Here is a 23,595-nt window from a genome sequence, read left to right as displayed (position 1 = left end):
TGATAACCCTGAACCAATTGTCAGAATCCTGAGGAAACATAACCTTGTGCACTTTAGATGTTTGTGACTGATACCCCCCCCCCCACACACACCAACAAACTGGCCACTTTTTTCAACCTTTTAAATTATTAATGTCAAGGAATTTATTTACCAAGTGCCAGCTGAATGAGTTTTTTTTTTTTTTTTTTTTTTTTTTTTTTCATATTTTAGAAAAACCAGATGCTTTATTAAGAAGAGACTTCAAGAACATCAGTATTATGTTTGCCTGCTGAAAATCTCATGATCTGTGTGAAATGCACACATAATTCACAGAAGTCATTGTAAACATGAAATTTTATTCAAAGAGAACAATGAGACCTTATTGTGATTACCTAACTTAATCAGACCTATGAAAGATAATGTAAACCTCAACATTTGTCACTAGATGAATATGTGACCTCAGAGTACAACTGGTAAAAGCACCAGAAAGCACACCATGTTTTGCAGTTCATGAATCTAGATTTCAAACTATTACAGAAGACTATCTATCTAAAAGAAAGCATAATAGGCTTAAGTATTGGTCATCATCATCATCATCAAATTCCTGATATATATATATATACCTTCAATGGGGGGGGGGGTGTACAGGATATGATAATACTACATGAAAAATTACATCATTACTAACTTCCTATCTACAATTTTCCTCCAAATCAGTCTTTTACCTGTCAAGACTCCAAAATTATGAGATTTTATATTTCTATCTTCTAAGGCACGTTTTACTATATCAATCCACCTATATCTTGGTCTTCCCTTGGGTCTTTTTCCCAAGGGAAAAAGCAGAAAAGGGCAGAGCCACTTGTTTTGCTAATTTTGCCTCTCCCATTCTGTTTAAGTGGCAATACCACCTGAGATTAGCTATACTAACACATTTCTGATTGCTAACAATCTTAAGATTGTTAAGTCTTAACAATCTTAAGATTGTTAGCAATCAGAAATGTGTTAGTGATTGCTAACAATCTTAAGTTCTTTCCTAATATCCTCGTTTTTAATATGATATTGACATTGATGCCATCTGTGCATGCCCTTAATCTTTCTCAGGACTCTCATATCTATAGTCACTAGTCTTTGGTCAAGTGTTTTACTTCTGACCCAGCTCTCAGATCCATAAGTTAAGATTGGCTTGAATACTGTCTTGTATATAGCTAATTTAGTGTTTTGGCTAATTTCTCTCTTATTCCATATAGATTTAACAGTTGACTTCTTACCATACCAGCTTTGTTGATTCTGTGGTCTATTTCTATATTTAATTTACCATCTTCAATCAAAAATCACGCTTAAATAGCTGAAATGTTTTATTTGTTCTATAGATTCTCCACTGACAATGCAGTTGATATTTTCAATGTTTCTGCCTATTTTCATTGCCTTTTTATTGCTGACCTTCATACCATATCTATTACAACAGTTATTCAATTTAGGCAGAGAATCTTGCAGATTTGTTGTGGATTTATTTAGGAGTATAACAACGTCCACACTAAAGCAGAGCTGACGTTAACATCTCCAATTTTGATATAATCTTTAATACCGCTTTCCTTCATCATGTGATCTATATAGATAATGAATAACAGAAGGTATAACGTACACTAGATTTAACATTAAACTCTTTCTGTACATCCTTCAATTCTAACTGCTGACTTACAACTCAAATAAAGATTAAGTATTGCTTAATATAATGTCCCATTGACACCATATAACTGTAGCATTTCAAATAGCTTACCTCTTGGCACCTTTCATAAGCCTTTTCCAGATCTACAAAACTTAAACACAGATCACTGATAAATTCCATGATTTCTCAACTATTTGTCATAAAGTGAAAATCTAATCCTGACAACCTCTATTTGGCCTGAATCCAGCTTGTTCTTCACCAAGATTCTCTTCCACAATGCTTCTCAACCGTTTCTCAAGTATACTTGCATATATCTTACTAGGAACACTCAGTAGAGAAATATCTCTGTAATTTTCACATTCAGTTTTATTTCCCTTTTTGTATATATGAGTACTATCAGAGCTCTACTCGAGTAATCTGGAATTCATCCCTCAGTCCAGGCCTACTGAACTATGCAGTGCAGCCACTGTAAGACACTTATACCACCATACTTGAGCATTTCTGGTCGAATATCATGCATTCCTGCTCTCTTTCCACATTTCAGGCTTTTTCTACTTCAAATATGGATATGTATTCCTGTCTGCATGCCTGGTCAATGTTTTTTACCACTGTGCTGTCATCACTGCTTGTTTCATTTAGCTGAAAATTCAGCACAAGCTGAATTTTTCAAAGTAATTACTCCATACACCAAGGATATCTTTTTTCACCAGTTTTCATGTCACCTTTATCATCTCTAATTCCTTTTACAGCACTCTTTCCTCCATTTCTGAACTTCTTCAACAACTTCCAGAATATCTTGCCACCTTCTTGATATTTATTTTCTATGTTCTTACCAAAGTCCACCCATTACTTTTGTTTAGCTAGTTTTACATAGTGTTTAGCTTTCTTACATTTGTCTTTGTATTCTCTAAGAGCACAAGGTGACTTATTTGCCAGGAACTTTTGATATGCTTTCTTCTTTTCCTTCATTCCCTCTTTAACTTCCTGTGTCTACCATGGAGTTCTGATTTTTCTATTCTTACAGACAACATCACCACATACCTCTCTAGCTGAATCGATCAGTGTTTTCTTCAAGGCTTGCCACCACTGAATCTCCAAGGTTTGGTTCCTGTTCTCAAATACCTTCATTTTTTCTTCAATCATGTTTCTGTATTTTAGTCTGCAGTTCACATCTGAGAGCTGCTCAGCTTTTATTCGCTTTAAAACTTTCTTACATGTTCTTCTTTTCAATATAAAATTCAATTTTATCCTGCTCAAGACTAAATGGTGATCACTTCCAATTTCAAATTCCCTGTACACTCTAGTGTCCTGCACCAGAGAGAAAACATCACCATCAACAATAATACAGTCCATGAGACTTTTCTTATTCCTTTCCTCTTCTCTCCATGTGATTTTGTGCACATTTTTATGTTGGAACATTGTGTTAGTAATAACCAGTCCATGTCCTGAGCAGAAATCCAACAGGTATTTGCCATTATTATTAGCTTTGCTCTTTTCTCCAAATTTTCCTAAAATATTTTTGTATGTCTGACAATCATTTCCTACTCTATTTAGATCCCCAACAAGGACCAACTTTTCCTTTTTCATTGTGTCAGTTGCTTTCTCTAAAGCTTTAAAAAATTCCTCCACTTCTACCTTAGAACCTTGTGTGGGACCATAGGCACAAATAAGTCTCATTGTCCAGTTCCCCATTTTCTCATATTTGCCCACATCACTCTACTTGAGACTGCCTGCCGTTCAAGAAGACTAGCCTCGTATTTAGTGTTGAATAATATGTCTACTCCTTCTTTTCCTTGATTGTCATTGCCTGAATATAACATTTTGTATTTATTGCTCAAAAAGATCTCACCAGTTTTTGCCTTTTTTGTTTCAGTCACCCCTATTATGTCGATCTGGTACTTATCCAATACCTCAGCTAGCTCCATTTCTTTGCCATTCGGCCTTCTTATGTTGATGGTACAGATCTTGAACTCTGGTGATGTTGAGTTGGGGTGGGTTTTAGGATTTGTTCCAGTAGCTGACTTTTTGCTGTTCGCCCTGGTTCCCCTGGCAAAAACAATGGAGGGGGGCCTTGTTTAGCCGGGCGACACCCCAGCTGGCATGAAATTCTGTCATGCATGTTGTACCATCATTTTTTTATTTGGTTCAAGCCATAAGAATACAATTTGGTTAGCTAAATCCCAAATTGCCAGCCCATCCTCGTTTGTTCAGTATTCAGGTAGATACCTAACAGGGTGCACCATGAGAAGGTGAGGATTAGATGTTAGGTCAGAAGCCCTGATTGGTTTTCTGCATTCCTTTAAAGACTATGTGGAGGTCTCCTCTCAGTTATATAGCTATACCTTGTCTCAATCGTATCCATCCCCCCCTCCTTTATCTTCTATCCACAGCTCTGTCAGTTTATCTTCATAACACTGTACAGTCCTGATATTATTTTCATTATTTAACTCTGTTCTCTCTCTCTCTTTCTAAGTTATCTCATCTGTTTCAAATCGGAGTGACCAGATATGAGCACAATAATCCCAATGTGGCTTGATCAGAGCTTAATACAACCATCACCCTTCTCTCTCTCTCTCTCTCTACTGGTAAACATCCCTTTCAAGACTGCAGCAATTCTCTGGGTTGTTTTCATGACCTTTGCAATATGTCCTCTGAACTTCTATCTGCCATCACCCTTGCTTCCTTCAGTTCTTACAGTATAACTCTACCAACTGAGTATGAAGCATCTCATCAGTGGATACCAAATCTCAAAACGTTACATTTAACTGCCTTAAAGTAGCATTTCCATTTATTCGTCTACCTTTGCAGTTTATTCAAAATCTTCTGAAGAGCCCAAACATAAACACTAATTACTAATAGCCCTCTCAAGTCTCACATCATCTACAAATGACTGAATTATCTCTTTGAGGTCCAGTCATATTAGTGAAATAAAGATTAAACAGTATGATTCTAGTATTAAATACTGTCAAACGTATAACCTTCTTACTCCAGGATACTGCACTCCCCCCCCCCTCTGCACATCTCTCTGAAATCTATTAGAAGGCCATTATAACTTAATGACAGAATCACTTCCATTAATTTAAGGCTTTTTATTTCAGAATTTTTAGCTTAGAATTTTCGATACGATTATATAAGTTAGTTATTTTTGATTTTTATAGTGCAAAGGCCTCAAAGGTCTTACTGCGCTAGGACACAGGTTACAGCAGTACATAGTACTGTGCTTGGGCCAATGTTGTTTAATTTGTATATAAATGATATAGGAAACGGCTTAAAGGGAGATATTCAGTTGTTTGCTGATGATGCAAAGTTGTGTAGTGCAATAAAAAATCAAGCTGATGTTGAAAGTTTGCAGGAGGATTTAAATAAGCTGGTAAAATGGGCAAAAGAAAATGGATGTCAGTTCAATGTGGAAAAGTGTAAAGTCTTGCATTTTGGGATTAAAAGATTACCAGCTGTGTACTACATAGATGGAAAGGTACTCCAAGAGATTGATGAGGCTAGGGACTTAGGGGTATTGGTAGATAAGGAGATGAAGTTCAGAGGACACATTGCTAAGGTGTCCAAGATTGCACATAGGATTACTTGGTTGTTGAGGAACACACTGACATCCAGAGATAAAGAGGTTATTATTCCCTTTTATAAAGCATTGATACTTCCACATTTGGATTACTGTGCTCAGGTCTGGTCACCTGGATTCCTTGGAGATGAGGAGGCTGTGGAGAGGGTTCAGAGAAGAGTGACCAAGTTGGTGAGTGATATAAAAAATGCTCCCTACATTGAAAGATTGAGAGCTTGTGGATTGCAGAGATTGGTTGATAGGCGAAGAAGAGGGGATATGATAGAAACATTCAAATTACTAAAAGGTTTTTATAGGATTGATGCAGGGGAAATGTTTCAGCTGTGTGATAGTGATGGAAGAACAAGAGGTCATCTCTGGAAATTAAAGAAGAGTGTGGTTAACAAAGGTGTCAGAACAAGGTTTTTTGCCTGGAGGGTGGTGAATGAGTGGAATTCATTGCCTGACTTTGTTGTGAGCTCTTCATCTGTAAATGAATTCAAGAAGAGATATGACAGATATTGTTTTGCTAGTTTGGGTCTCCCGCGATGAGTCTACTGACTCCATGGAGATACCCGTAATAATAATAATAATAATAATAATAATAATAATATGGTAAGCAGTTGGGAGGACAATCACAAACCCCCCACCCCACCCCCTGACAGGATTCAAACCCATAGCCTCTTGGCTGGAGAGTAGATAGGATAAACACTGGGCTAACCAGGTTGGCTACAATTATATGAAAATGCTCACAAAAAAAAAACAGAACATCAATTCAATCGAAAGCACATGATATTATATTCACTACTGGCTGCAGGAGAATAGCTCGATCTGCAAATAGATATCCAAAAATAATTACAATAAAATAATTACAGGCAGTTCCTGGGTTACGAACGAGATATGTTCCTGAGAATATCTTTAAGTCGAATTTGTATGTAACTTGGATCCTTGATGAACAGCGCATATACGGTAATAATGATAACAATACTATAATGGCTCATATGAGGCAATAATAATAGTGTAATACTGTAGTAATAATAATACCCTTGTACTGTAATAATAAGTTACAGAAACTATTGTGCTCTTTCGTTTAATTCAAACAAATAGAACATAAAAATAAACTCATACAAAAAAGTTTAGATAGGAGAAATTTCAAAAAAGGATGCATCAATGCCTTGCTTACTGGAAGGGGCATTTCTGAGGCAAGAAGGTAGGCTAACATTAATCGGAAGATGATGGAAATGGTGCTATAGAGGATGAACCTGGTGCTGGAGAATCAGGATTTGATTCTGTTTCTGGAGCAGGGAAGCTTACCACTGAAGTCAGTTTCTTGAAAAAGGTATCCAAGGGTTGTTTGCATAGCCTTTTTCTTTTTTCATCATAAATGGTCTTGTAGCAGCTGATGTTCTCACAAACTGCAAAGTAAACCCTTGTAAACTTCTGAATATTAGGATCTTGCTCCTCAAGCTTAGCAAATCCTGCTTCAATGAGACGATAGGCTTCAGCTAATTCTTTTGTCATAAACTTTATTGGCTCTGGATCTTCTGATTCTTCATGTTCTTGTGTTTCTATCGGCTGCTTCTCTATTTCCATAAGGTCTTTGTTGGTTAATTCTTGTAAATGGGACTCTAACAAGTCAATGACATCATTTTCATTGATGTCCAATCGCAGTGCATTGCTACTATCCACCACAACTTTTCTGGCTTTGGCTGTGTCTTCTGTGAAGACATGAAAATCATCACAGAACTGAGGGCAAATTTGTTCCACACCCCTTTAATTGTTGATTGCTTCACTTCCTCTCAAGAATCAGCAATGTTTTTGATGTCATCATGGATGTTATAATTCTTTCAGAACTCTCTCAAGGTCATCACATCATCTTCCATAGCCCTGAATGCTTGTGGGAATGTATGCCATAAGTAATAAGCCTTAAATGCAGAAATGACTCCCTGGTCCATTGGTTGTAGTAATGATGTAGTGTTAGGTGGTAAAAATACCACCTTTAAATTAGGGTAAAAGCCATCTAAAGATGTTGGATGTCCAGGAGCACCGTCCAGCACAAGCAGAATTTTAAAGGGAATTTTCTTTTATGAAGAATAACATTCCACAGTAGGAATAAAACAGTTCAAGAACAAATCTTCAAACATGTCAAGTGTGATCCAGGCCCTTAAATTTGACTTCAAAATAATGGGAAGAGCTGCTTTAATAATGTGGTGAAGTGCGGGTTTGTTTACCTGCACAAAAGAAACTAGTTCCCGAATTATTAAATTAATTAACATTAAGGGGAGCCCGTTCGTAACTCAGGTCGTCCATAACCTGGGGACCGCCTGTGTTTAATTATAATTTATGGGATGCACGAATGGTGAGTATTATTCAATATAACTTCCCAAAATTGAGAAATTTTAAGGCAATTGTTTTTGTTAAGGTTTGGATTGTGATCTTCACAGCTTTCTTTATGAAGTTTTTACAGAAGAAAATAACTGCCTTGTAATACTTTTTTTTTTGTTTGTTTTTTTCCCCACTGAATCCTGTTTTATAGATAATGTGTGGTTTGCTAAATCAGATATATTGGGTTCTTTAAGTAAAATGTATTCTTGAAGTACTACAAGAGAAATTTGTGCAAAATAACCAGTCTTGTCCATAATAATATAAACTTCAAGAGCAGGGAATTCTGTACATTCCAGGTTTGGTTTATTTAGAATTATAGCCGAAGCAACCCAGGCTATGAGGCCAGTGTATGTATACTAATTGCGTGTTCTAACGGCCAGCTTGCTTATTCTGAGGGACAAAAAACTTGAGTTTCAGGGGAGAAAAACTCTCTACCTGCATATAAGACTTGCTAACTTACTTTCAGTTGAAAAGTCCTGATAAAAGTTCTTTGTGTCTTAGACGGGATTTGAACCCAGGATTTTTTCTAACCAAAGGGCATCATCAAAACCAATGGAGCTATGGAGGCTCTGTAAACTCCAGGATAAGAAAGAAAAGGATATGTCTTTAGGAGAGATAAGGATGGTATTAAGTTTACAAACTGGACAGAAAGAGACTTGTAAGTTGATCTCTCAAAGTAGCTCGCTATTTCTTCTGGAAAGCCTGTACAAAGAAAGCTGTGAAGTACACATTCACAATTAAAACTGTAACAAAAGGTTGTCTTAAACTTTTCCTATTTTGAAGAATTATACTAACTAATACTCACCACTCATATGTTCTGTAAATTGTAATTAAATGTTTATATTTAAAAATATTTTATTAACTAATTTATTTTATTGTAATTACTTTTGGATCTATTAATGCGGATGGAACTATTCTCCTGCAGTCGATGATGCATAAAATATCACGTGCTTTCAATTGAATTGATGTTCACTTTTTTGTGATCGTTTTCCTATAATCATATTTAAAATAGCTATGAAACATAGCCAAAAATTCTACAAATTAAAAGATTTAAATTAACGTAAGTAATTAATTAGTCATAATGAATTCTTCCACTTACATCTTAATTTTTTGATCTTGCAGAGGGCCAGTTGTATATATCATTGTGATAGAACTATTATCAAAAACACAGTAGATCCACTTATTGTGATTGTAGATAATATTATCAACTGGCTATTGTTATCAAAATCATTCAGTCCCATTACACACCACTTACAATAAATTTAAAATAATCTGTCTATTATAATCAAAGTTCGGGTTATTGTTATCAAAATCCTCAAATGTTTAGCCTTTTGCATCTCAGAATTAACAACTTTAAGGGTTAATCAGGAGAAAATTTGACAAAGAACATTTGTCAAAATCTGACTTTTGTCTTTTGTGTTAATCTCTTTTTTATCTTATTCTTCCGTAAATCTTATATTTTCCAGGCAAATGCAGGTGGGTATCTTCACATAATCTTAATCTTTTTTTTTAATCTTAATCTTCTGTAAATCTTAAATCTTCCAGGCAAATGCAGGTATATAAATACAGTCGGATTGTGATTTTTTGAGTTTATTTTCGGGCTCACTTTAAATAAGTGAATTTGACTTTAAGTGTTCATCAAAACAGCCTTTGGCATTACGGTAGAAACAAAAAAATGTAAAGATTTATCTTTCCAAGTAAAAGCAAAGAATTTTGGAGTGCTATGATAAGTTGTCCAAAATAACTCAACATAGCAAGAAAATTTCACTGCAACTGATGGATGGTTTAAACAGATGGAAAAAGCAAGAGAATATTATGTACAAGCGTATTCATGCTGAAGAAAAAAGTGCTGATTTTTTATCAGCTGGTGTGTGGATTAAGACCACACATCAGCTGATAATTATTATTGCTGAATATTCTCCCAAGGATATTTACAATGCAGACGAAACAGGACTATTTTTGTGCAATGGCTGAGCATACTGATTTGTTTAAAAATGAAAGTACTAAAGGATTTAAATCTTCAAAAGAGCAAGTGACAGTTCTTTGTTGTGCTAATATGAAAAATGAGAAATGAGAGCTCCTAGTGATTGGAAAAAGTAAAAATCCTTGGTGTTTTAAAGATGTTAAAAGTTTACCTGTTGACTACTGTTCTAATACAAATGCTTGGATGATTAATGCCATTTTCAACAATTGGTTAGTTAAGTGGGATCTTAAATTAAAGCGACAAATTGTCTTGTTGGTAGACAACTGCACTGCACACACAAACAATTTATCGTTTAAAGAAATCTTCTTGTAATCAAAGTAATCTTCTTGCATTCGAACACTACATTGTTAATTCAACCATGTGACCGAGGCATCATGGAAGCTTTTAAAGCTTATTATTGCAGGAAAGTTCATGCACGAATTACAGCTGAATTTGATTATATAAAAGACCAATCTGATGCAAATGCAATTGCAAAAAAGAGTTCCCTTCTTGATGCATGCATTCGGTAGTAATGTCATGGAAGCAAGTCTCAGAGAACACTATTGAAAACTGCTTCCAAAAACGTGGATTTTTTAAAACAAACTCTGAAACTTCAAAAGGTACGTCAAAAGAAGAATCATCATCAAATTCCTGCCATGTACCCTCAAGGGGTGTACAGGATATGATAGTACTACATGAAAAATTTACATCATTACTAACTTCCTACCTACAATTTTCCTCCAAATCAGTCTGTTACTTGCCAAAACTCCAATGTTATCAGATCTTATATTTCTATTGTCTAAGGCACTTTGTACAGTATCAATCCACCTATATCTTGGTCTTACTCTGGGTCGTTTTCCTGCCAACCTTGCAGAGAACACTTGTTTTGCTAATCTTTCCTCACCCATTCTATTTAATTGACCATACCACCTGAGATTAGCTATGCTAATGCATTCATATTGCCATTGATGCCATCTGTTCACGCCTATAATCTTTCTTAGGACTCTCATATCTGCAGTCTCTAGTCTTTGGTCAAGTGGTTTACTTCTGAAATCTCTCAGATCCAAAAGTTAAGACTGGTTTGAACACTGTCTTCTATACAGCTAATTTAGTGTTCTGACTAATTTCTCTTTTATTCCATATGAATTTATTCAATTGACTTCCTATCATACCAGCTTTGTTGATTCTGTTGCCTATTTCCATATTTAATTTACCATCTTCACTAAAAATTGTGCCTAAGTAGCTGAAATGTTTTACTTGTTCTATAGGTTCTCCGTTCAAAACACAGTTGACATTTTCAACGATTCTGCCTATTTTCATTGTTTTTGTCTTTTTATTGCTGACCTTCATACCATATCTATTACAACAGTTATTCAATTTAGTCAGGGAATCTTGCAGACTTGTAGCAGATTTATTTAGAAGTATGATAACAACAGTGGATAATAATAACATTGAAGTGGTGGTTACAATTACTTGTAGAAATTTTTCCAACTTAGTCCAACTTGACATATTTCCAACAATGACTTGTTGGAAATATGTCAAGCTGCTCCAATGAGAATTTTAAACTAGTAGAAGAAAGTGAACCTGATACAAGTATAGAAGAACAAATTTTAGAAGCTCCTCCAACCAATACCCAGATGCAAGAAACTCTACAAATACTTCATCAAGGTGTGCAACATAGAGCAACAAACTTCGAAAGGTATTATGAGTGTGAGCAATTTATTCATGAACTACTACATTCAAACACGACAGACAACACTAGATAAGTTTTTAAAATAAATTTTATGTTGTTGCTTATTAAAACATTGTTTATAACAATAAATTACATTAAATAATGTCCATAATAATAAATTGAAATAAATGATACAATTTCTTATATCCTTTGCTTAAATTTATCAGCCAGTTATTGTTATCAAAAAGCAACTATCTCAAAGTGATCACAATAAGTGGTGTCTACTGTATTACAAAATTTAAAATTAAAAAGTTTTTATGACAGTAACAATAAAACAAAACATAACTCATACCTTCTGTACTAAATAAACACTTGTTGCACGCTTCTGTGCAATATTATCTAAATGAGAGCCATGTTTCAAAAAGTATGTAACATCAGCAATGTGCACACCAACTTCAAGAAGTCCATCAGACAAAATTTCACATGAAAGAGCATCATCCAGATCACGGGCTGTAGACGGGTCAATAGTAAATACAATTTTTGACCGAAAATCTCTACGAGAATTCAATTCTTCCTGGAAAAATAATGGTAAAAATTTTAATTTATGGATTTAGACATTTTTAATTTTTAAGTACATAGTTCAACATTAAAGACAGTAAATTATATAGCTATTCACCACATTACACACACTTTAAAAACTATTTTGTACTTAACAGTGAGTACTCAACAAATTATGCAAACTTACTTGTCATGGGGGTACTTGTGTGCAAACCCCCCCCCCCATTTTTTTACATAGCCCAATAACTCAACAGAATTCCATACAGTGATTAGTGGTGCTGCATTGTTATTTGGGCCACTTCCATTGTGAGAACCATTCCAAGACAAAAAAGTCAATAAATAGGAATAGGAAGAACAGTAAAACAACATTGATTTTTCAAAAAATATAATATGTTGCATGAATTTTTTATTACTAGAATGGCCCTTTGTATTGTGTTTAGAAAGTTATTTTTATTAAATAAAATATTGTATTTGTCCGGTCTTCAGCTACTCTACAGCCTGACAAAATCTACTTGTCATGGGTGAGTGCATTTGTCGACCCCTGCATACAGCTAATATTTTGGTGATACAATTTTAACATTCTTGCTGCTCTGAGCATATACACATATGTGAATATGCAATAATGCAAATGCATACAGCTGCACATGCAAAACATCACAGCTTCTATAGCACGAATTATCACCTAGCCAAGAAATTAGCAGCAACACTCAAGGAGTTGGTAGGTCATTCCCCCTCCTATATCAGAAACACACAACACTTCATAAACGTAATCAAAGACATTACATTAGAAAAAGATGATTTATTAGTCAGTTTGACATCTCTGCCCTCTTTACAAATGTCTCAATCAATGACACAATCCTTCTTTTACAGAACAAATTCCCTCCAGATATCAAGGCACTCTTTGCATATGTATTACATTCTGGTTATTTTGTATGGCAAAACGCTTTCTACCTACAAAAAGAAGGCACGGCCATGGGCTCGCTATTATCCCCCCCTCCCCCTACTGCTAACCTTTATATGGAACGTTTTGAGCAACATGCTTCAGATTCCTCTCCTTTAAAACCCAAAGTCTGGCTTAGATACATTCACGATCTGGTCCAATGGCCACCAGACACTTTCCTTAGCCACCTAAACAAACAACAGAAACGCATACAGTTCACAATTGAGATTGAAAAACAGAACACACTTCCGTTTCTAGATACACTTGTCACACATCTTCCTTCTGGCAATCTTTCCTTCACTGTTTACCAGAAATCGACACATACTGGCCAATATATACACATAAACTCCAACCACCACCCAACACAAAAACTAGGTGTCATTAATACTCTAAAAAACAGGGCTTTGAAGATCTGCTCCAATGAACATGCACTGAAAGACGAATTTAAGGTTATCAGCAATACTTTTCTAAAAAATGGTTACAGCCAAAACACTATTAACAAAATTCTCTACAAGACCTCAATAAAAAACAAAGATAAACCAGACTACAATAAAACTATAACCATTCCTTACATTAAAGGGTCATCAGATAAAACAAAAATACAACCTCAAAGCCACATTTAAACCTCCTGCAAAATTAAAAAGCTTACCCAACTCATCCAAAGCCCCCACTCCCTCCACTGGCCCACTCTAGAGTATACTATATATATTGCACCTGTAACATACCATATTTAGGGGAAACAGGATGCACAATTCCTATCAGACAAAAAGAACATAAACGACACATAAATATAATAACTATGGTGAAGCTGGCCTTTCTGATCATGCCCTGAACACCTCACATAGAATTGACTGGAAAAGCACCAGTTGTTTACATCTACCAAAACATGGTATGAACGCAAATTTAAGGAAGCCTGTGAGATTATCATCAACCAACCCAATCTGAACAATAATGATGGTCTAAAAATCCCAAACATATGGAAGGCACATATTCGACCCATGAAACCTTCCTCTCTAAGAGCAACTATAAACAGGACTATAGATAATCCAGGATCCTAAATCAAAAATAGCAATTGTAATGCTAAAAATAGGAATCATTGTTACTGAAAGAAAACTATCTATAAGAAAGAATGTTTGCTCATGTTACCATAAATAGAATTTAGCTTGATGTAGTTTCTAAATAATAATTAATTTGTAATTTATTTATTTTTTCACTAGAGGTCATGCCAGTAGAATAACCTGTGTTCAAATCATTGTTTCTCTAGCTTACTGTATGTAATAACTTACTATATGTAATAACTCTCAGCTTGTCCTGTATATTTGTATATACTCCAGATGACGATTTTAATATGAAGATCGAGACGTTGGGAAAATTAAGAGTTATTTATAACACAGTTGTATAAAGTCCATAATTTCTAAAATGAATCACAGCTTCTAAGATATCAAAAGATGTGAGCACCTGGGAAAGGGAGTGAATGAAAATAATGAAGAGTGTGTGTGTGTGTTTGTGTGTATTGAAGACTTATTTATATAAAATACACATGTATGTATACACATCATTTCCCTCTATTACTTGTTAGCACTTCAATATTGTCATATATAACATTTCATGCTTCTAAGACAATTCTGACCAAATCAATCCACTTAGACCTTGGTCTTCCTCTGGGTCTCTTTCCTGCCTATCTTCTTGGCATCAAACATCTGTTTTGCAAACTTTTCCTTACCCATTCTATTTAAGTGGCCATACCACCTTAGATTAGCTCTGCTTACAACGTCAAGTTACTATCTAACATTTTAATTTTTAATATGATTGTGCAATATATGCCATTTGTTCACTCTCCTAATTTTTCTCAGAACCCAAGTTTCTGCTACCTAACTGAAATCTGGTTTGGGTTTGAACACCATCTTGTATACTGCTAGTTTGATGTTTAAGCTAATTTCTCTCTTATGCCATATAATTTATTCACCTGGCTACCCACCAAACTAGCTTTACTTATCCTGTTGTCTATTTTCAGATTTACCTTGCCATCTTCTCTAAAAACGGCCTAAATAGCTAAAATATGTCATTTTTTCTATAGGCTCTCTATTCAGAATGCAGTTAATGTCTTCAGTGATTTCTCCCTATTCCCATAAGTTTTGGTTTTTTTATTGCTGATTTTCATGACAAGCTGGTTAACAGCTGTTATTCAATTTAGCTGGAAAATCCTGAAGACTTGCACTAGATTGATTAGGAGTACAACATTATCTGCATAAACAAAAGAGCTAAGTCTAAGTTTGATATTTCCAATTCTAATATTGGACCTAATTTCTAATATGTGAACCATATAGATAAATAAGAGTGGAGATAACATCTTTATCTTACCCCTAATTTTATGTCAAACCAACTGCTGACTCACAGATTAAGTATAACTTATGTATCATCATTAACTCCCTGCCAGGTACCCTCAAGTAATGTACAGGATATGATAGTACTACATAAAAAATTACATCATTACTCACTTCCTATCTACAATTTTCCTCCAAATCAGCTTGTTACCTGTCAAGACTACAACATTATCAGATCTTATATTTCTGTCTTCTAACGCGCATTTTACTGTATCAAACCATCTATATCTTGGTCATCCTCTGGGTCTTTTTCCTGCCAACATGGCAAAGAAAACTTGGTTTTGCTAATCTTTCCTCCCCCATTCTGTTTAAGTGACCATACCACCTGCTAACGCATTCCTGGATGCTGACAATGTCAAGTTCTAATATCCTCGTTTTTAATATGATATTGCCATTCATGCCATCTGTTCATGCCCCTAATCTTACTCAGGACTCTCATATCTGCAGTCTCTAGTCTTTGGTCAAGTGTTTTACTTCTGACCCAGCTCTGAGATCCATAAGTTAAAATTGGTATGAACACTGTCTTGTATACAGCTAATTTAATGTTTTGACTAATTTCTCTCTTATTCCACATACATTTATTCAACTGACCCCTACCATACCAACTCTGTTGATTCTGTTGTCTATTTCCATATTGAATTTAGAGTCTTCCCTAAAAATCGTGCCTAAGTAGCTGAAATGTTTTATTTGTTCTATAGGTTCTCCATTCAAAATGTAGTTGATATTTTCAATGCTTCTGTCTCTTTTCATTGTCTTCATATTGTTTATCGCTGACCTTCATACCATATCTATTACAACAGTTATTCAATTTAGTCAGGGAATCGTGTAGACTCATAGGGGATTTATTTAGAAGTATAACATCATTCGCATAAAGCAAACAGCTGACATTAACATCTCCAATTTTGATATCAGGTTTAATACCACTTTCCTTCATAATGTGATCCATATAGATAATGAATAACAGAAAGGAAAAATGTACATCCTTGTCTGACACCAGATTTAACATTAAACCATCTTCCTGTATTTGCTTCAATTCTAACTGCTGATTTACAACTCAAATAAAGATTAAAGATTTAATACAGATTTTTTATATAATTATATCCCATGATTTCTCAACTATTTGTCGTAAAGTGAAAATCTGATCTTGACAACCTCTATTTGGCCTAAATTCAGCATGTTCTTCACCCAGCGTTTCTTCCACAATCCTTCTCAACCGTTTCTCAAGTATACTTGCATAAATCTTACCAGGAACACTCAGTAGAGAAATATCTGTGTAATTCTCATATTCAGTTTTATTTTCCTTTATATATATATATGGGTACTATGAGAGCTCTACTGCAATCATCTGAAATTCGTCCTCTGTCCAGGCATTCTGAACTATGCAGTGCAGCCACTGTAAGACTTTTATACCTCCATACTTGAGCATTTCTGGTCGAATATCATCTGCTCCTGCTCTCTTTCCACATTTCAGACTTTTGATGGCTTTTTCTACGTCTAGTACAGATATGTATTCCTGACTGCATCCCTGTTGAGTGTCTTTTACCACTGTGCTTTCACTTCTTGTTTCATTTAGCAATTTTTTGAAGTAATTACTCCATACTTCTAGGATATCTTTTTCTCCAGTTTTCATCTCTAATTCGTTTTACAGTACTCTACTCTTTCTTCCATTTGACTTATTTGCCAGGAACTTTTGATATGCTTTCTTCTTTTCCTTCACTGCCTCTTTAACTTCCTATGTCCACAATGGAGTTCTGATTTATCTATCCTTACAGACAACATCTCACTGGCAGAATCAAGCAGTGTTTTCTTCAGTGCTTGCCATTGAATCTCCAAGGTTTGGTTCGTGTTGTCAAATTCTTTCATTTTTTCTTCAATCTTGTTTGTGTATTTTAGTCTACAGTTCACATCTGAGAGTTCCTCAACTTTTATTCACTTTAAAATTTTCTTACATGTTCTTCTTTATCAATTTTATCCTCCTCAAAACTAAATGGTGATCACTTCCAATTTCAAATCCCCTGTACACTCTAGTGTCCTGAACTAGAGAGAAAACATCACTATCAACAATAACATAGTCAATGAGACTTTTCTTATTCCTTGCCTCTTCTCTCCATGTGAATTTTTGAACATTTTTATGTTGGAACATGGTGTTAGTAATAACCACTCCGTGTCCTGAGCAGAAATCCAACAGGTATTTGCCATTATTATTAGCTTTGCTCTTTTCTCCAAATTTTCCCAAAATATTTTTAATTGTCTGACAATCATTTCCTACTCTGCTATTTAGATCCTTTTTCATTGTCAGTTGCTTTCTCTAAAGCCTGAATTCTACTTTAGTAGAACCTTCTGTGGGACCATAGGCACAAATAAGTCTCATTGTCCAGTTTCTCATTCTGATATTTGCCCACATTACTCTACTTGAGACTGACTGCCATTCAAGAAGATTAGCCTTGTATTTTGTGTTGAATACTATGGCTACTCCTTCTTTTCCTTGATGGTCATTGCCTGTAAATAACATTTTGTATTTATTGTTCTGTATAATGTTCCATTTACCCCAGATTAACTGTAGTTTTTTAAAACCTTTTCTCTGGGCGCCATATCATATAACTTTTCCAGATCTACAAAACTGAAGTATAGATCCTTATCATATTCCAAATAATTCTCAACTATTCGTTGTAAAGTGAAAATCAGGTCTTGATAACCTCTATTTGGCCTGAACTCAGCTTGTTCTTTTTCAATTCATAGTGAAATATTTATAAAGACACAACACATATTAGAATAATTACTTTACTTAACATTAAGTAAGTAATAATTGATGTTTTGACCTCTGTATTGAAGTCATCATCAGGAAAAACATATACACAATATACAACTACATACAGCTGCACTACACAAAAGTAAAATGAATCTAAGTGTTTGTTAATCCACATTCTTGAAATAATTATTCCATCATTTTTGTTCGGATTTGGATGAACAAGCTCTGAACCAAGAATTTGAGATCATTAACCAAACATTTGTAAAAAATGGCTACCATCCATTTATCCATCTTCAAGGCCCACCTTTCCTAATTGGATTGTGGGGCAGAAGCTGCAAGAGGAACTTCTAATGGTCATGATCCTCTGCCATCAAGCTCGGGTGTTCTGGTGGGACTCCCAAACGTGTCTACCCAAGGTTTTGGATATAATCTATCCAGCGAGTCCTTGGCCTTCCACCCTCTAGCTTGGCAAAGAGGACCTGCCAGGGGGGGAGCCTCTCTTGTGGCATTCTGACCAGGTGTCAGTACCAACGTAACTGTGATCTCTCAACACGTTAAAGCAGCAGTTGAGTATTGAGGGTTTCCTGAATTGCAGAGCTTCTGACTCTGTCGAGTCTTGTCAGCCCTGCAACCCCTCGAAGGAACCTCATTTCAGCCGCTTGGATTCGTGCCCACATTCTTTTGGTTATTACCCATCTCTATCATGACCATAGGTGAGGATGGGAACATAGACTGTATTGAAGACAGCCAGCTTTGCCTTCTGACTTAACTCTCGCTATAATACTACCAAACAGCCAAGCTCCTGAATATTGCACTTGCAGAGCCAATTCGAGTATCTAGCTGTACGCCCCACTTTCCATCACTCGTGAATATGGACCCAAGGTATTTAAACTTCTCCACCTGTCTAAGTGGGACTCCAATCATGTGTAGAGTGCACTGGGATGGTTGTCTTGTGACCACAAATGTTTCAGTTTTGGCCACACTGATCGTCATCCAGTCTTCTGCACAAACAGCTACAAACCTATCCAGGGTCTGCTGGAGTTCATCTGTAGAAGAGCTAAGCAGAACTAGGTCACCTGCAAAAAGTAGACGTCGAATGCTACATCTTCCAATTCTGACACACTCACTGCTTCGGCTGTGCCTATCAATCCAGTGCATAAATATTATAAAAAGGAGGGGTGACAGAACACATCCTTGGCAGAGACCAACACAGACTGCAAAAGGTTCAGACTTAGTGCTGTTCACCCTGACAAAAAAATCTGGGCATTCATAGAGACTTGATGGCAACTAATAGTTGGCCATCCACTCCATACTCCTGTACTACTTGCCAAAGCTTATCGCAAGGAACCCGGTCATATGCTTCCTCCAAGTCCACAAAACATGTGTAGACATTCTTGGCATATTCCCAAGATTTCTCAAAGATTTGCCTTAAAATGAAGATTTGGTCAGTTGTGCTTCTACTAGGATGAACATCACATTGTTCTTCCTGGAACTTTGACTCAACTATGCTCCTGCACTTTCCCAGGCAGGCTGAGCCGAGAGATGCCACAATAGTTGCTTCAATCTCTCTGGCCTCCCTTCTCGAAGACCAGTATTATTATGCCTGTCTGCCATTGCTTTGGTGCTCGCCCAGATATCCAAGCAGCCTGACACACTCTAGTCAGCCAGAGAACACAGTCTCGATTTAAGACTTTTAGCAATTTTATTGATAAATGGACCTCTTCTGCTGTGAGACTAGTCATCGCCCCCGATCTGCACCTCTTGGATGTCCAGAACTGCTGGGACACCTGGGTTATGAAGGCTCTCAAAGTATTCCCTCCATCTGTGGAGGAGATATCCTTCTAGGTTGTTAAAAGTGCACCATTAGAGGCCTTAATTGCCCTTGATGTACATGATTTCCTCCCTCGAAGGCAGCGGATGGTCTGCTAGAATACTTTGTTTGCATTTGAATAGGATGAATCTAATCTTTCTCCAAAGGATTCCCAAACCTTCTGCTTTGCTGTCTTTACTGCCTCAGCAGCAGCTTTTCGCACCTCAGTATACTTGAAAAGTTTCTCAGGTAACCTGATCCTAAGCCATGTTAGGTAGGCCTCATTTTTTGCCCGGACAGCTTTTTGGATCTCTTGGTTCCACCAAGGTGTCCTTTTCGCACTGCCCGTCAGCAGGCCAAGCCACTTTCAGTAACAGCATGAGAGTGCAGAGACAGTGACAGCTGTTCTGAACAGCTCCCACTCCTCCTCATCATCTGCAGTATGCTTGGGAATCTCTTTGAACCTGGAGGTGTAAAATAATATGTACAGGTAATCCTCGTATAACACGGATGTTAGGTTCCATAGAAATGCCGCATTATATAAATCGCGTTATACAAGACTTAGATCACATAGAAAAAGTATGGTTAGGTTCTGAAATTGTTGTTTTTTTAAATTATATAAACAACAATGACATATCCAACAAAAACAATATTTTTATTTAATTCAGGTAAGTTAAGAAAACAAACTATGAGACAAATACGCAGTATAAAATTATAAAAATTACAAATTGTACATAAATTTCATTGCACATAATGCATAAATGTTTTAGACACAATAAAATAAAGCGCATATTTTAATCGTCATCACTGTCTTCAGAAATAACATTTCGTAGATGTTCTTTAAGTGGCCAGAGGTCGTCATCACTTGAAATCTCTTGGACGTCATTTGTATAATTCTCATTGCATACTTTGGCTGGTTTAGTCATCAAGAAGTCAGTAATAAGACTTTGCTTTCCATTATGCTGCAATTTTTTATTAAGTTCATAATATGGCGCTAAACAAGTATCCAATTGTCTCGTGAATTTTCCCGAGCACTCCATTGAAGGATTATTATCCGTAAAATAACTTCCTAACTTCCTTGCCAAGTCCAATCCTTCTGCTAATTTCTTTAAACTGAATTCTTTAACGGATTCATCACAATCAGAATCTTCGGCAGAATTTTCAGCCGCCGTTTGGTTTGACGTCATCTATTAATTGTACCAGTTCCTCCTCATTTAAATATGTTTCTCCATCAATTAATTCACTAATTTCGTTTTCAACCATATCGCAAAAGCCCTCTCCACCAAAAATGTGTGCGACGTTTATTATACCACGTAGCTCGGCATTCACTATAGGTATGATATTTTGTTCCAGAACGGCTTCAGACCATATTTTTTCCAGCAAGCATTCAGCGTAGAGGGTTGTAATTCCTTAATGGACAGAGAAATCATTTTTACGCAATTCAATATTGAAAACTCTTTCCATGCTTGAGGCAGTGTCACGTTTGGATTAGATTCCATTTTTTCCAAAATTAATTGAAATGTTCGACGAATATAATATGACTTAAAAGTCGATATTATTCCTTGGTTGAGTGGTTGAATAAGTGAAGTAGTATTAGAAGACAAAAAAAGTTATTTTAATATTCGGATGGCTTAAATTTGTTGGGTGGCCTGATGCGTTATCTAAATTTAGTAGAATTTTGAAGTCCATATTCTTTTTCTTTGTGTAACTTTCTACATCGGGTACAAAACACTTGAAAAACCAATTTTCAAACATGCTAGCTGTAACCCATGCCTTTTTGTTGGCCCACCAATAAATAGGTAGGGTGGATTTGTCAAGCCCTTTCATCGCACGAGGATTTGCGGATAGGTTAATAAACATTGGTTTTGTCATGTAATCACCTGATGCATTACTACAAAACAGTCGAGTAATTCTATCTTTTGGAACTTTGAATCCAGGAGCTGATCTTTCATTTTTCGAAATATAGGTGCGTTTTGGCATTTTTTTTCCAATATAACCCAGATTCATCTTCATTGAACACCTGGTCTGCACTGTAACCACCTTCTTTAATGATTTTTAAAAGTTCTGCTGGGTATTTCCGGGCAGCTTCAACGTCTGCTGATGCTCCCTGGATTTTAAGATTATACAAAGAAAATCGCTTTTTAAAGTTTTCGAACCGACTCTTACTGCCACAAAATCCATGCTGAGATATTTCTTCTGAAGAATCTTGATCGAGTTCTTTTAAATGTTTATAAACTTTGAGAGCTTTTTGCTTAATAAGATGTCCATCCAAAGGAATTTCTTTTGAGTGCAATCTTCTATCCAAATCATTAGAGATTTCTCCATTTTTTCTATTAGAATATCACAAACACGAGCAAAGCGCTTTGCACTTACCGTTGACCCAGCAATAACACTTTCTCGAATTTTATGTTCATTTTGTTTGATTGTTCGAATTGTTGATTCATTTAAATTCAGAGTCTTTGCAACAACACCTGGTTTTTCTCCAATTTTCAACCGATCCAAGATTTTAATTTTTTCTTCAAGAGAAATGAATTTCCTCTTCAATGTTGGTTTTTCCTCTTTCGTTGCAGTTTTAGTGGCCATTACAATAAAAATAAACTTTTACATAAAAAAAAAGCATTACATATGTATGTTACTCACCAGAAAATAAACTGCTCAGCTTGAGAATAACACTTATGATTTTAAATGCACTTTCCTGGCAGAAAACAAAGAATTTTCAACAATAAACACTTTACACAGTAAACCCTAGATGGCAAACCTATGGCACTCGTGCCAGAGGTGGCAGGTCTGAGAATTTTGCTGGCATGTCAATGATTTACAGGTGATATCCTTTTATAAGCTTATAAAATTATTCAAGTTTTTTTTTAATTGTTGCAATACGTACAAGCTGAATTTCGTTTTACACAAGACAGCAGCTATAAAGACGTGCACATGATTAGTGCGGTATTAACAAAAGATTGCACGACCCAAAGACAAAAGCAACTGACAAGTGTTGAATTGAAATGCTAATTCTCTTCAATCGAATTCCATAACATCTGAAACTATCATAACAACAAAGTAAGATACAAATAACAACATTTATGTGGTTAAAAACTACAGCAATCAAGCAGGCTAACATTAGTTAACAAAACATCTCCAGGTCATTCTTTACATCTCATTACACAATTCCATATCTCTTGTAAAGCTAACTTTAAACTCCTTCTAATTGCTTAACATTTCCAGCTAATCATTCAACAATTCTCAGAACTAGGAACTAACAGACAATACATGCTATAATTCATTTAACACAATTCCTTACAATTCTCAATCCTATAACTTTACGGTTCCCCGTTATGATTCTGGTTTTCTAAAGTCCTATCACGCACTGTAAATCTAGTAACTAGTAATCTTTTCTCAGACTCCTATTGTTCTTCTCAGTACACAAGTAAATTGAATAACATTCTACTTTACTAAGGATTCTGGAATTCCTTGACTTCCTCCTTGATCGTCTGTAGGATGTGTGGGTCTCGTTGATCCTACATCTGCATAACTCTTCCTAATAAAAACAGACTTGCGGTTTCTGTCACGACTCGGTTCCTTCGGTGTAGGCAAATCTGGTCTGCTGCAATCGGATCCAGTGGTCCGCATATCTTCTTGGTCTACACTGTATTCTCCGCAGAGCTGAGGTCTGTACTTGAACTGGAATTCTGCTTGACCGCCAGGCTGCCTACCAACATCGTCCTCTTCAATCGTACTCCTACCACCGTCCACAGGAACTTTTGAATTAGATGACCAGCACAACGGGAAAAAAAAGGGAGAAAAAGCCTCGAGTTCAGGTCGCCCAGCTCTATATATCTTTGTCACAATGTTCTACCTCTTACGTCATGTTTTTTTCTCTCGGCACCTAAATTTTCTTGCACCCAGTGCTGTCACTCCTCCTAGCATGTTTACGGG

The 23,595-nt window shown here is 35.9% G+C and overlaps 1 protein-coding gene across 3 annotated transcripts in view; it reads right to left on the bottom strand.

Annotated features, from left to right (window-relative positions):
- Nucleotides 1-23,595, bottom strand: part of Dis3l2 (Dis3 like 3'-5' exoribonuclease 2) — a 592,606-nt gene that overhangs the window by 221,049 nt on the left and 347,962 nt on the right. For all 3 annotated transcript variants that reach the window (XM_090392002.1, XM_090392000.1, XM_090392001.1), the window contains exon 12: nt 11,574-11,795. In XM_090392002.1, the coding sequence (XP_090248128.1) occupies nt 11,574-11,795 (222 nt within the window). The remainder of the gene's footprint in view (nt 1-11,573; nt 11,796-23,595) is intronic.

Source organism: Typopeltis vanoorti, chromosome 4, assembly GCF_054136105.1.
Source record: "Typopeltis vanoorti isolate ZY-2024b chromosome 4, IOZ_Tvanoo_1.0, whole genome shotgun sequence".
NCBI classification, from domain to species: domain Eukaryota; kingdom Metazoa; phylum Arthropoda; class Arachnida; order Uropygi; family Thelyphonidae; genus Typopeltis; species Typopeltis vanoorti.
The sequence above is the reverse complement of the archived record's forward strand: the minus strand, read 5'-3'. Positions and strand labels throughout refer to the sequence as shown.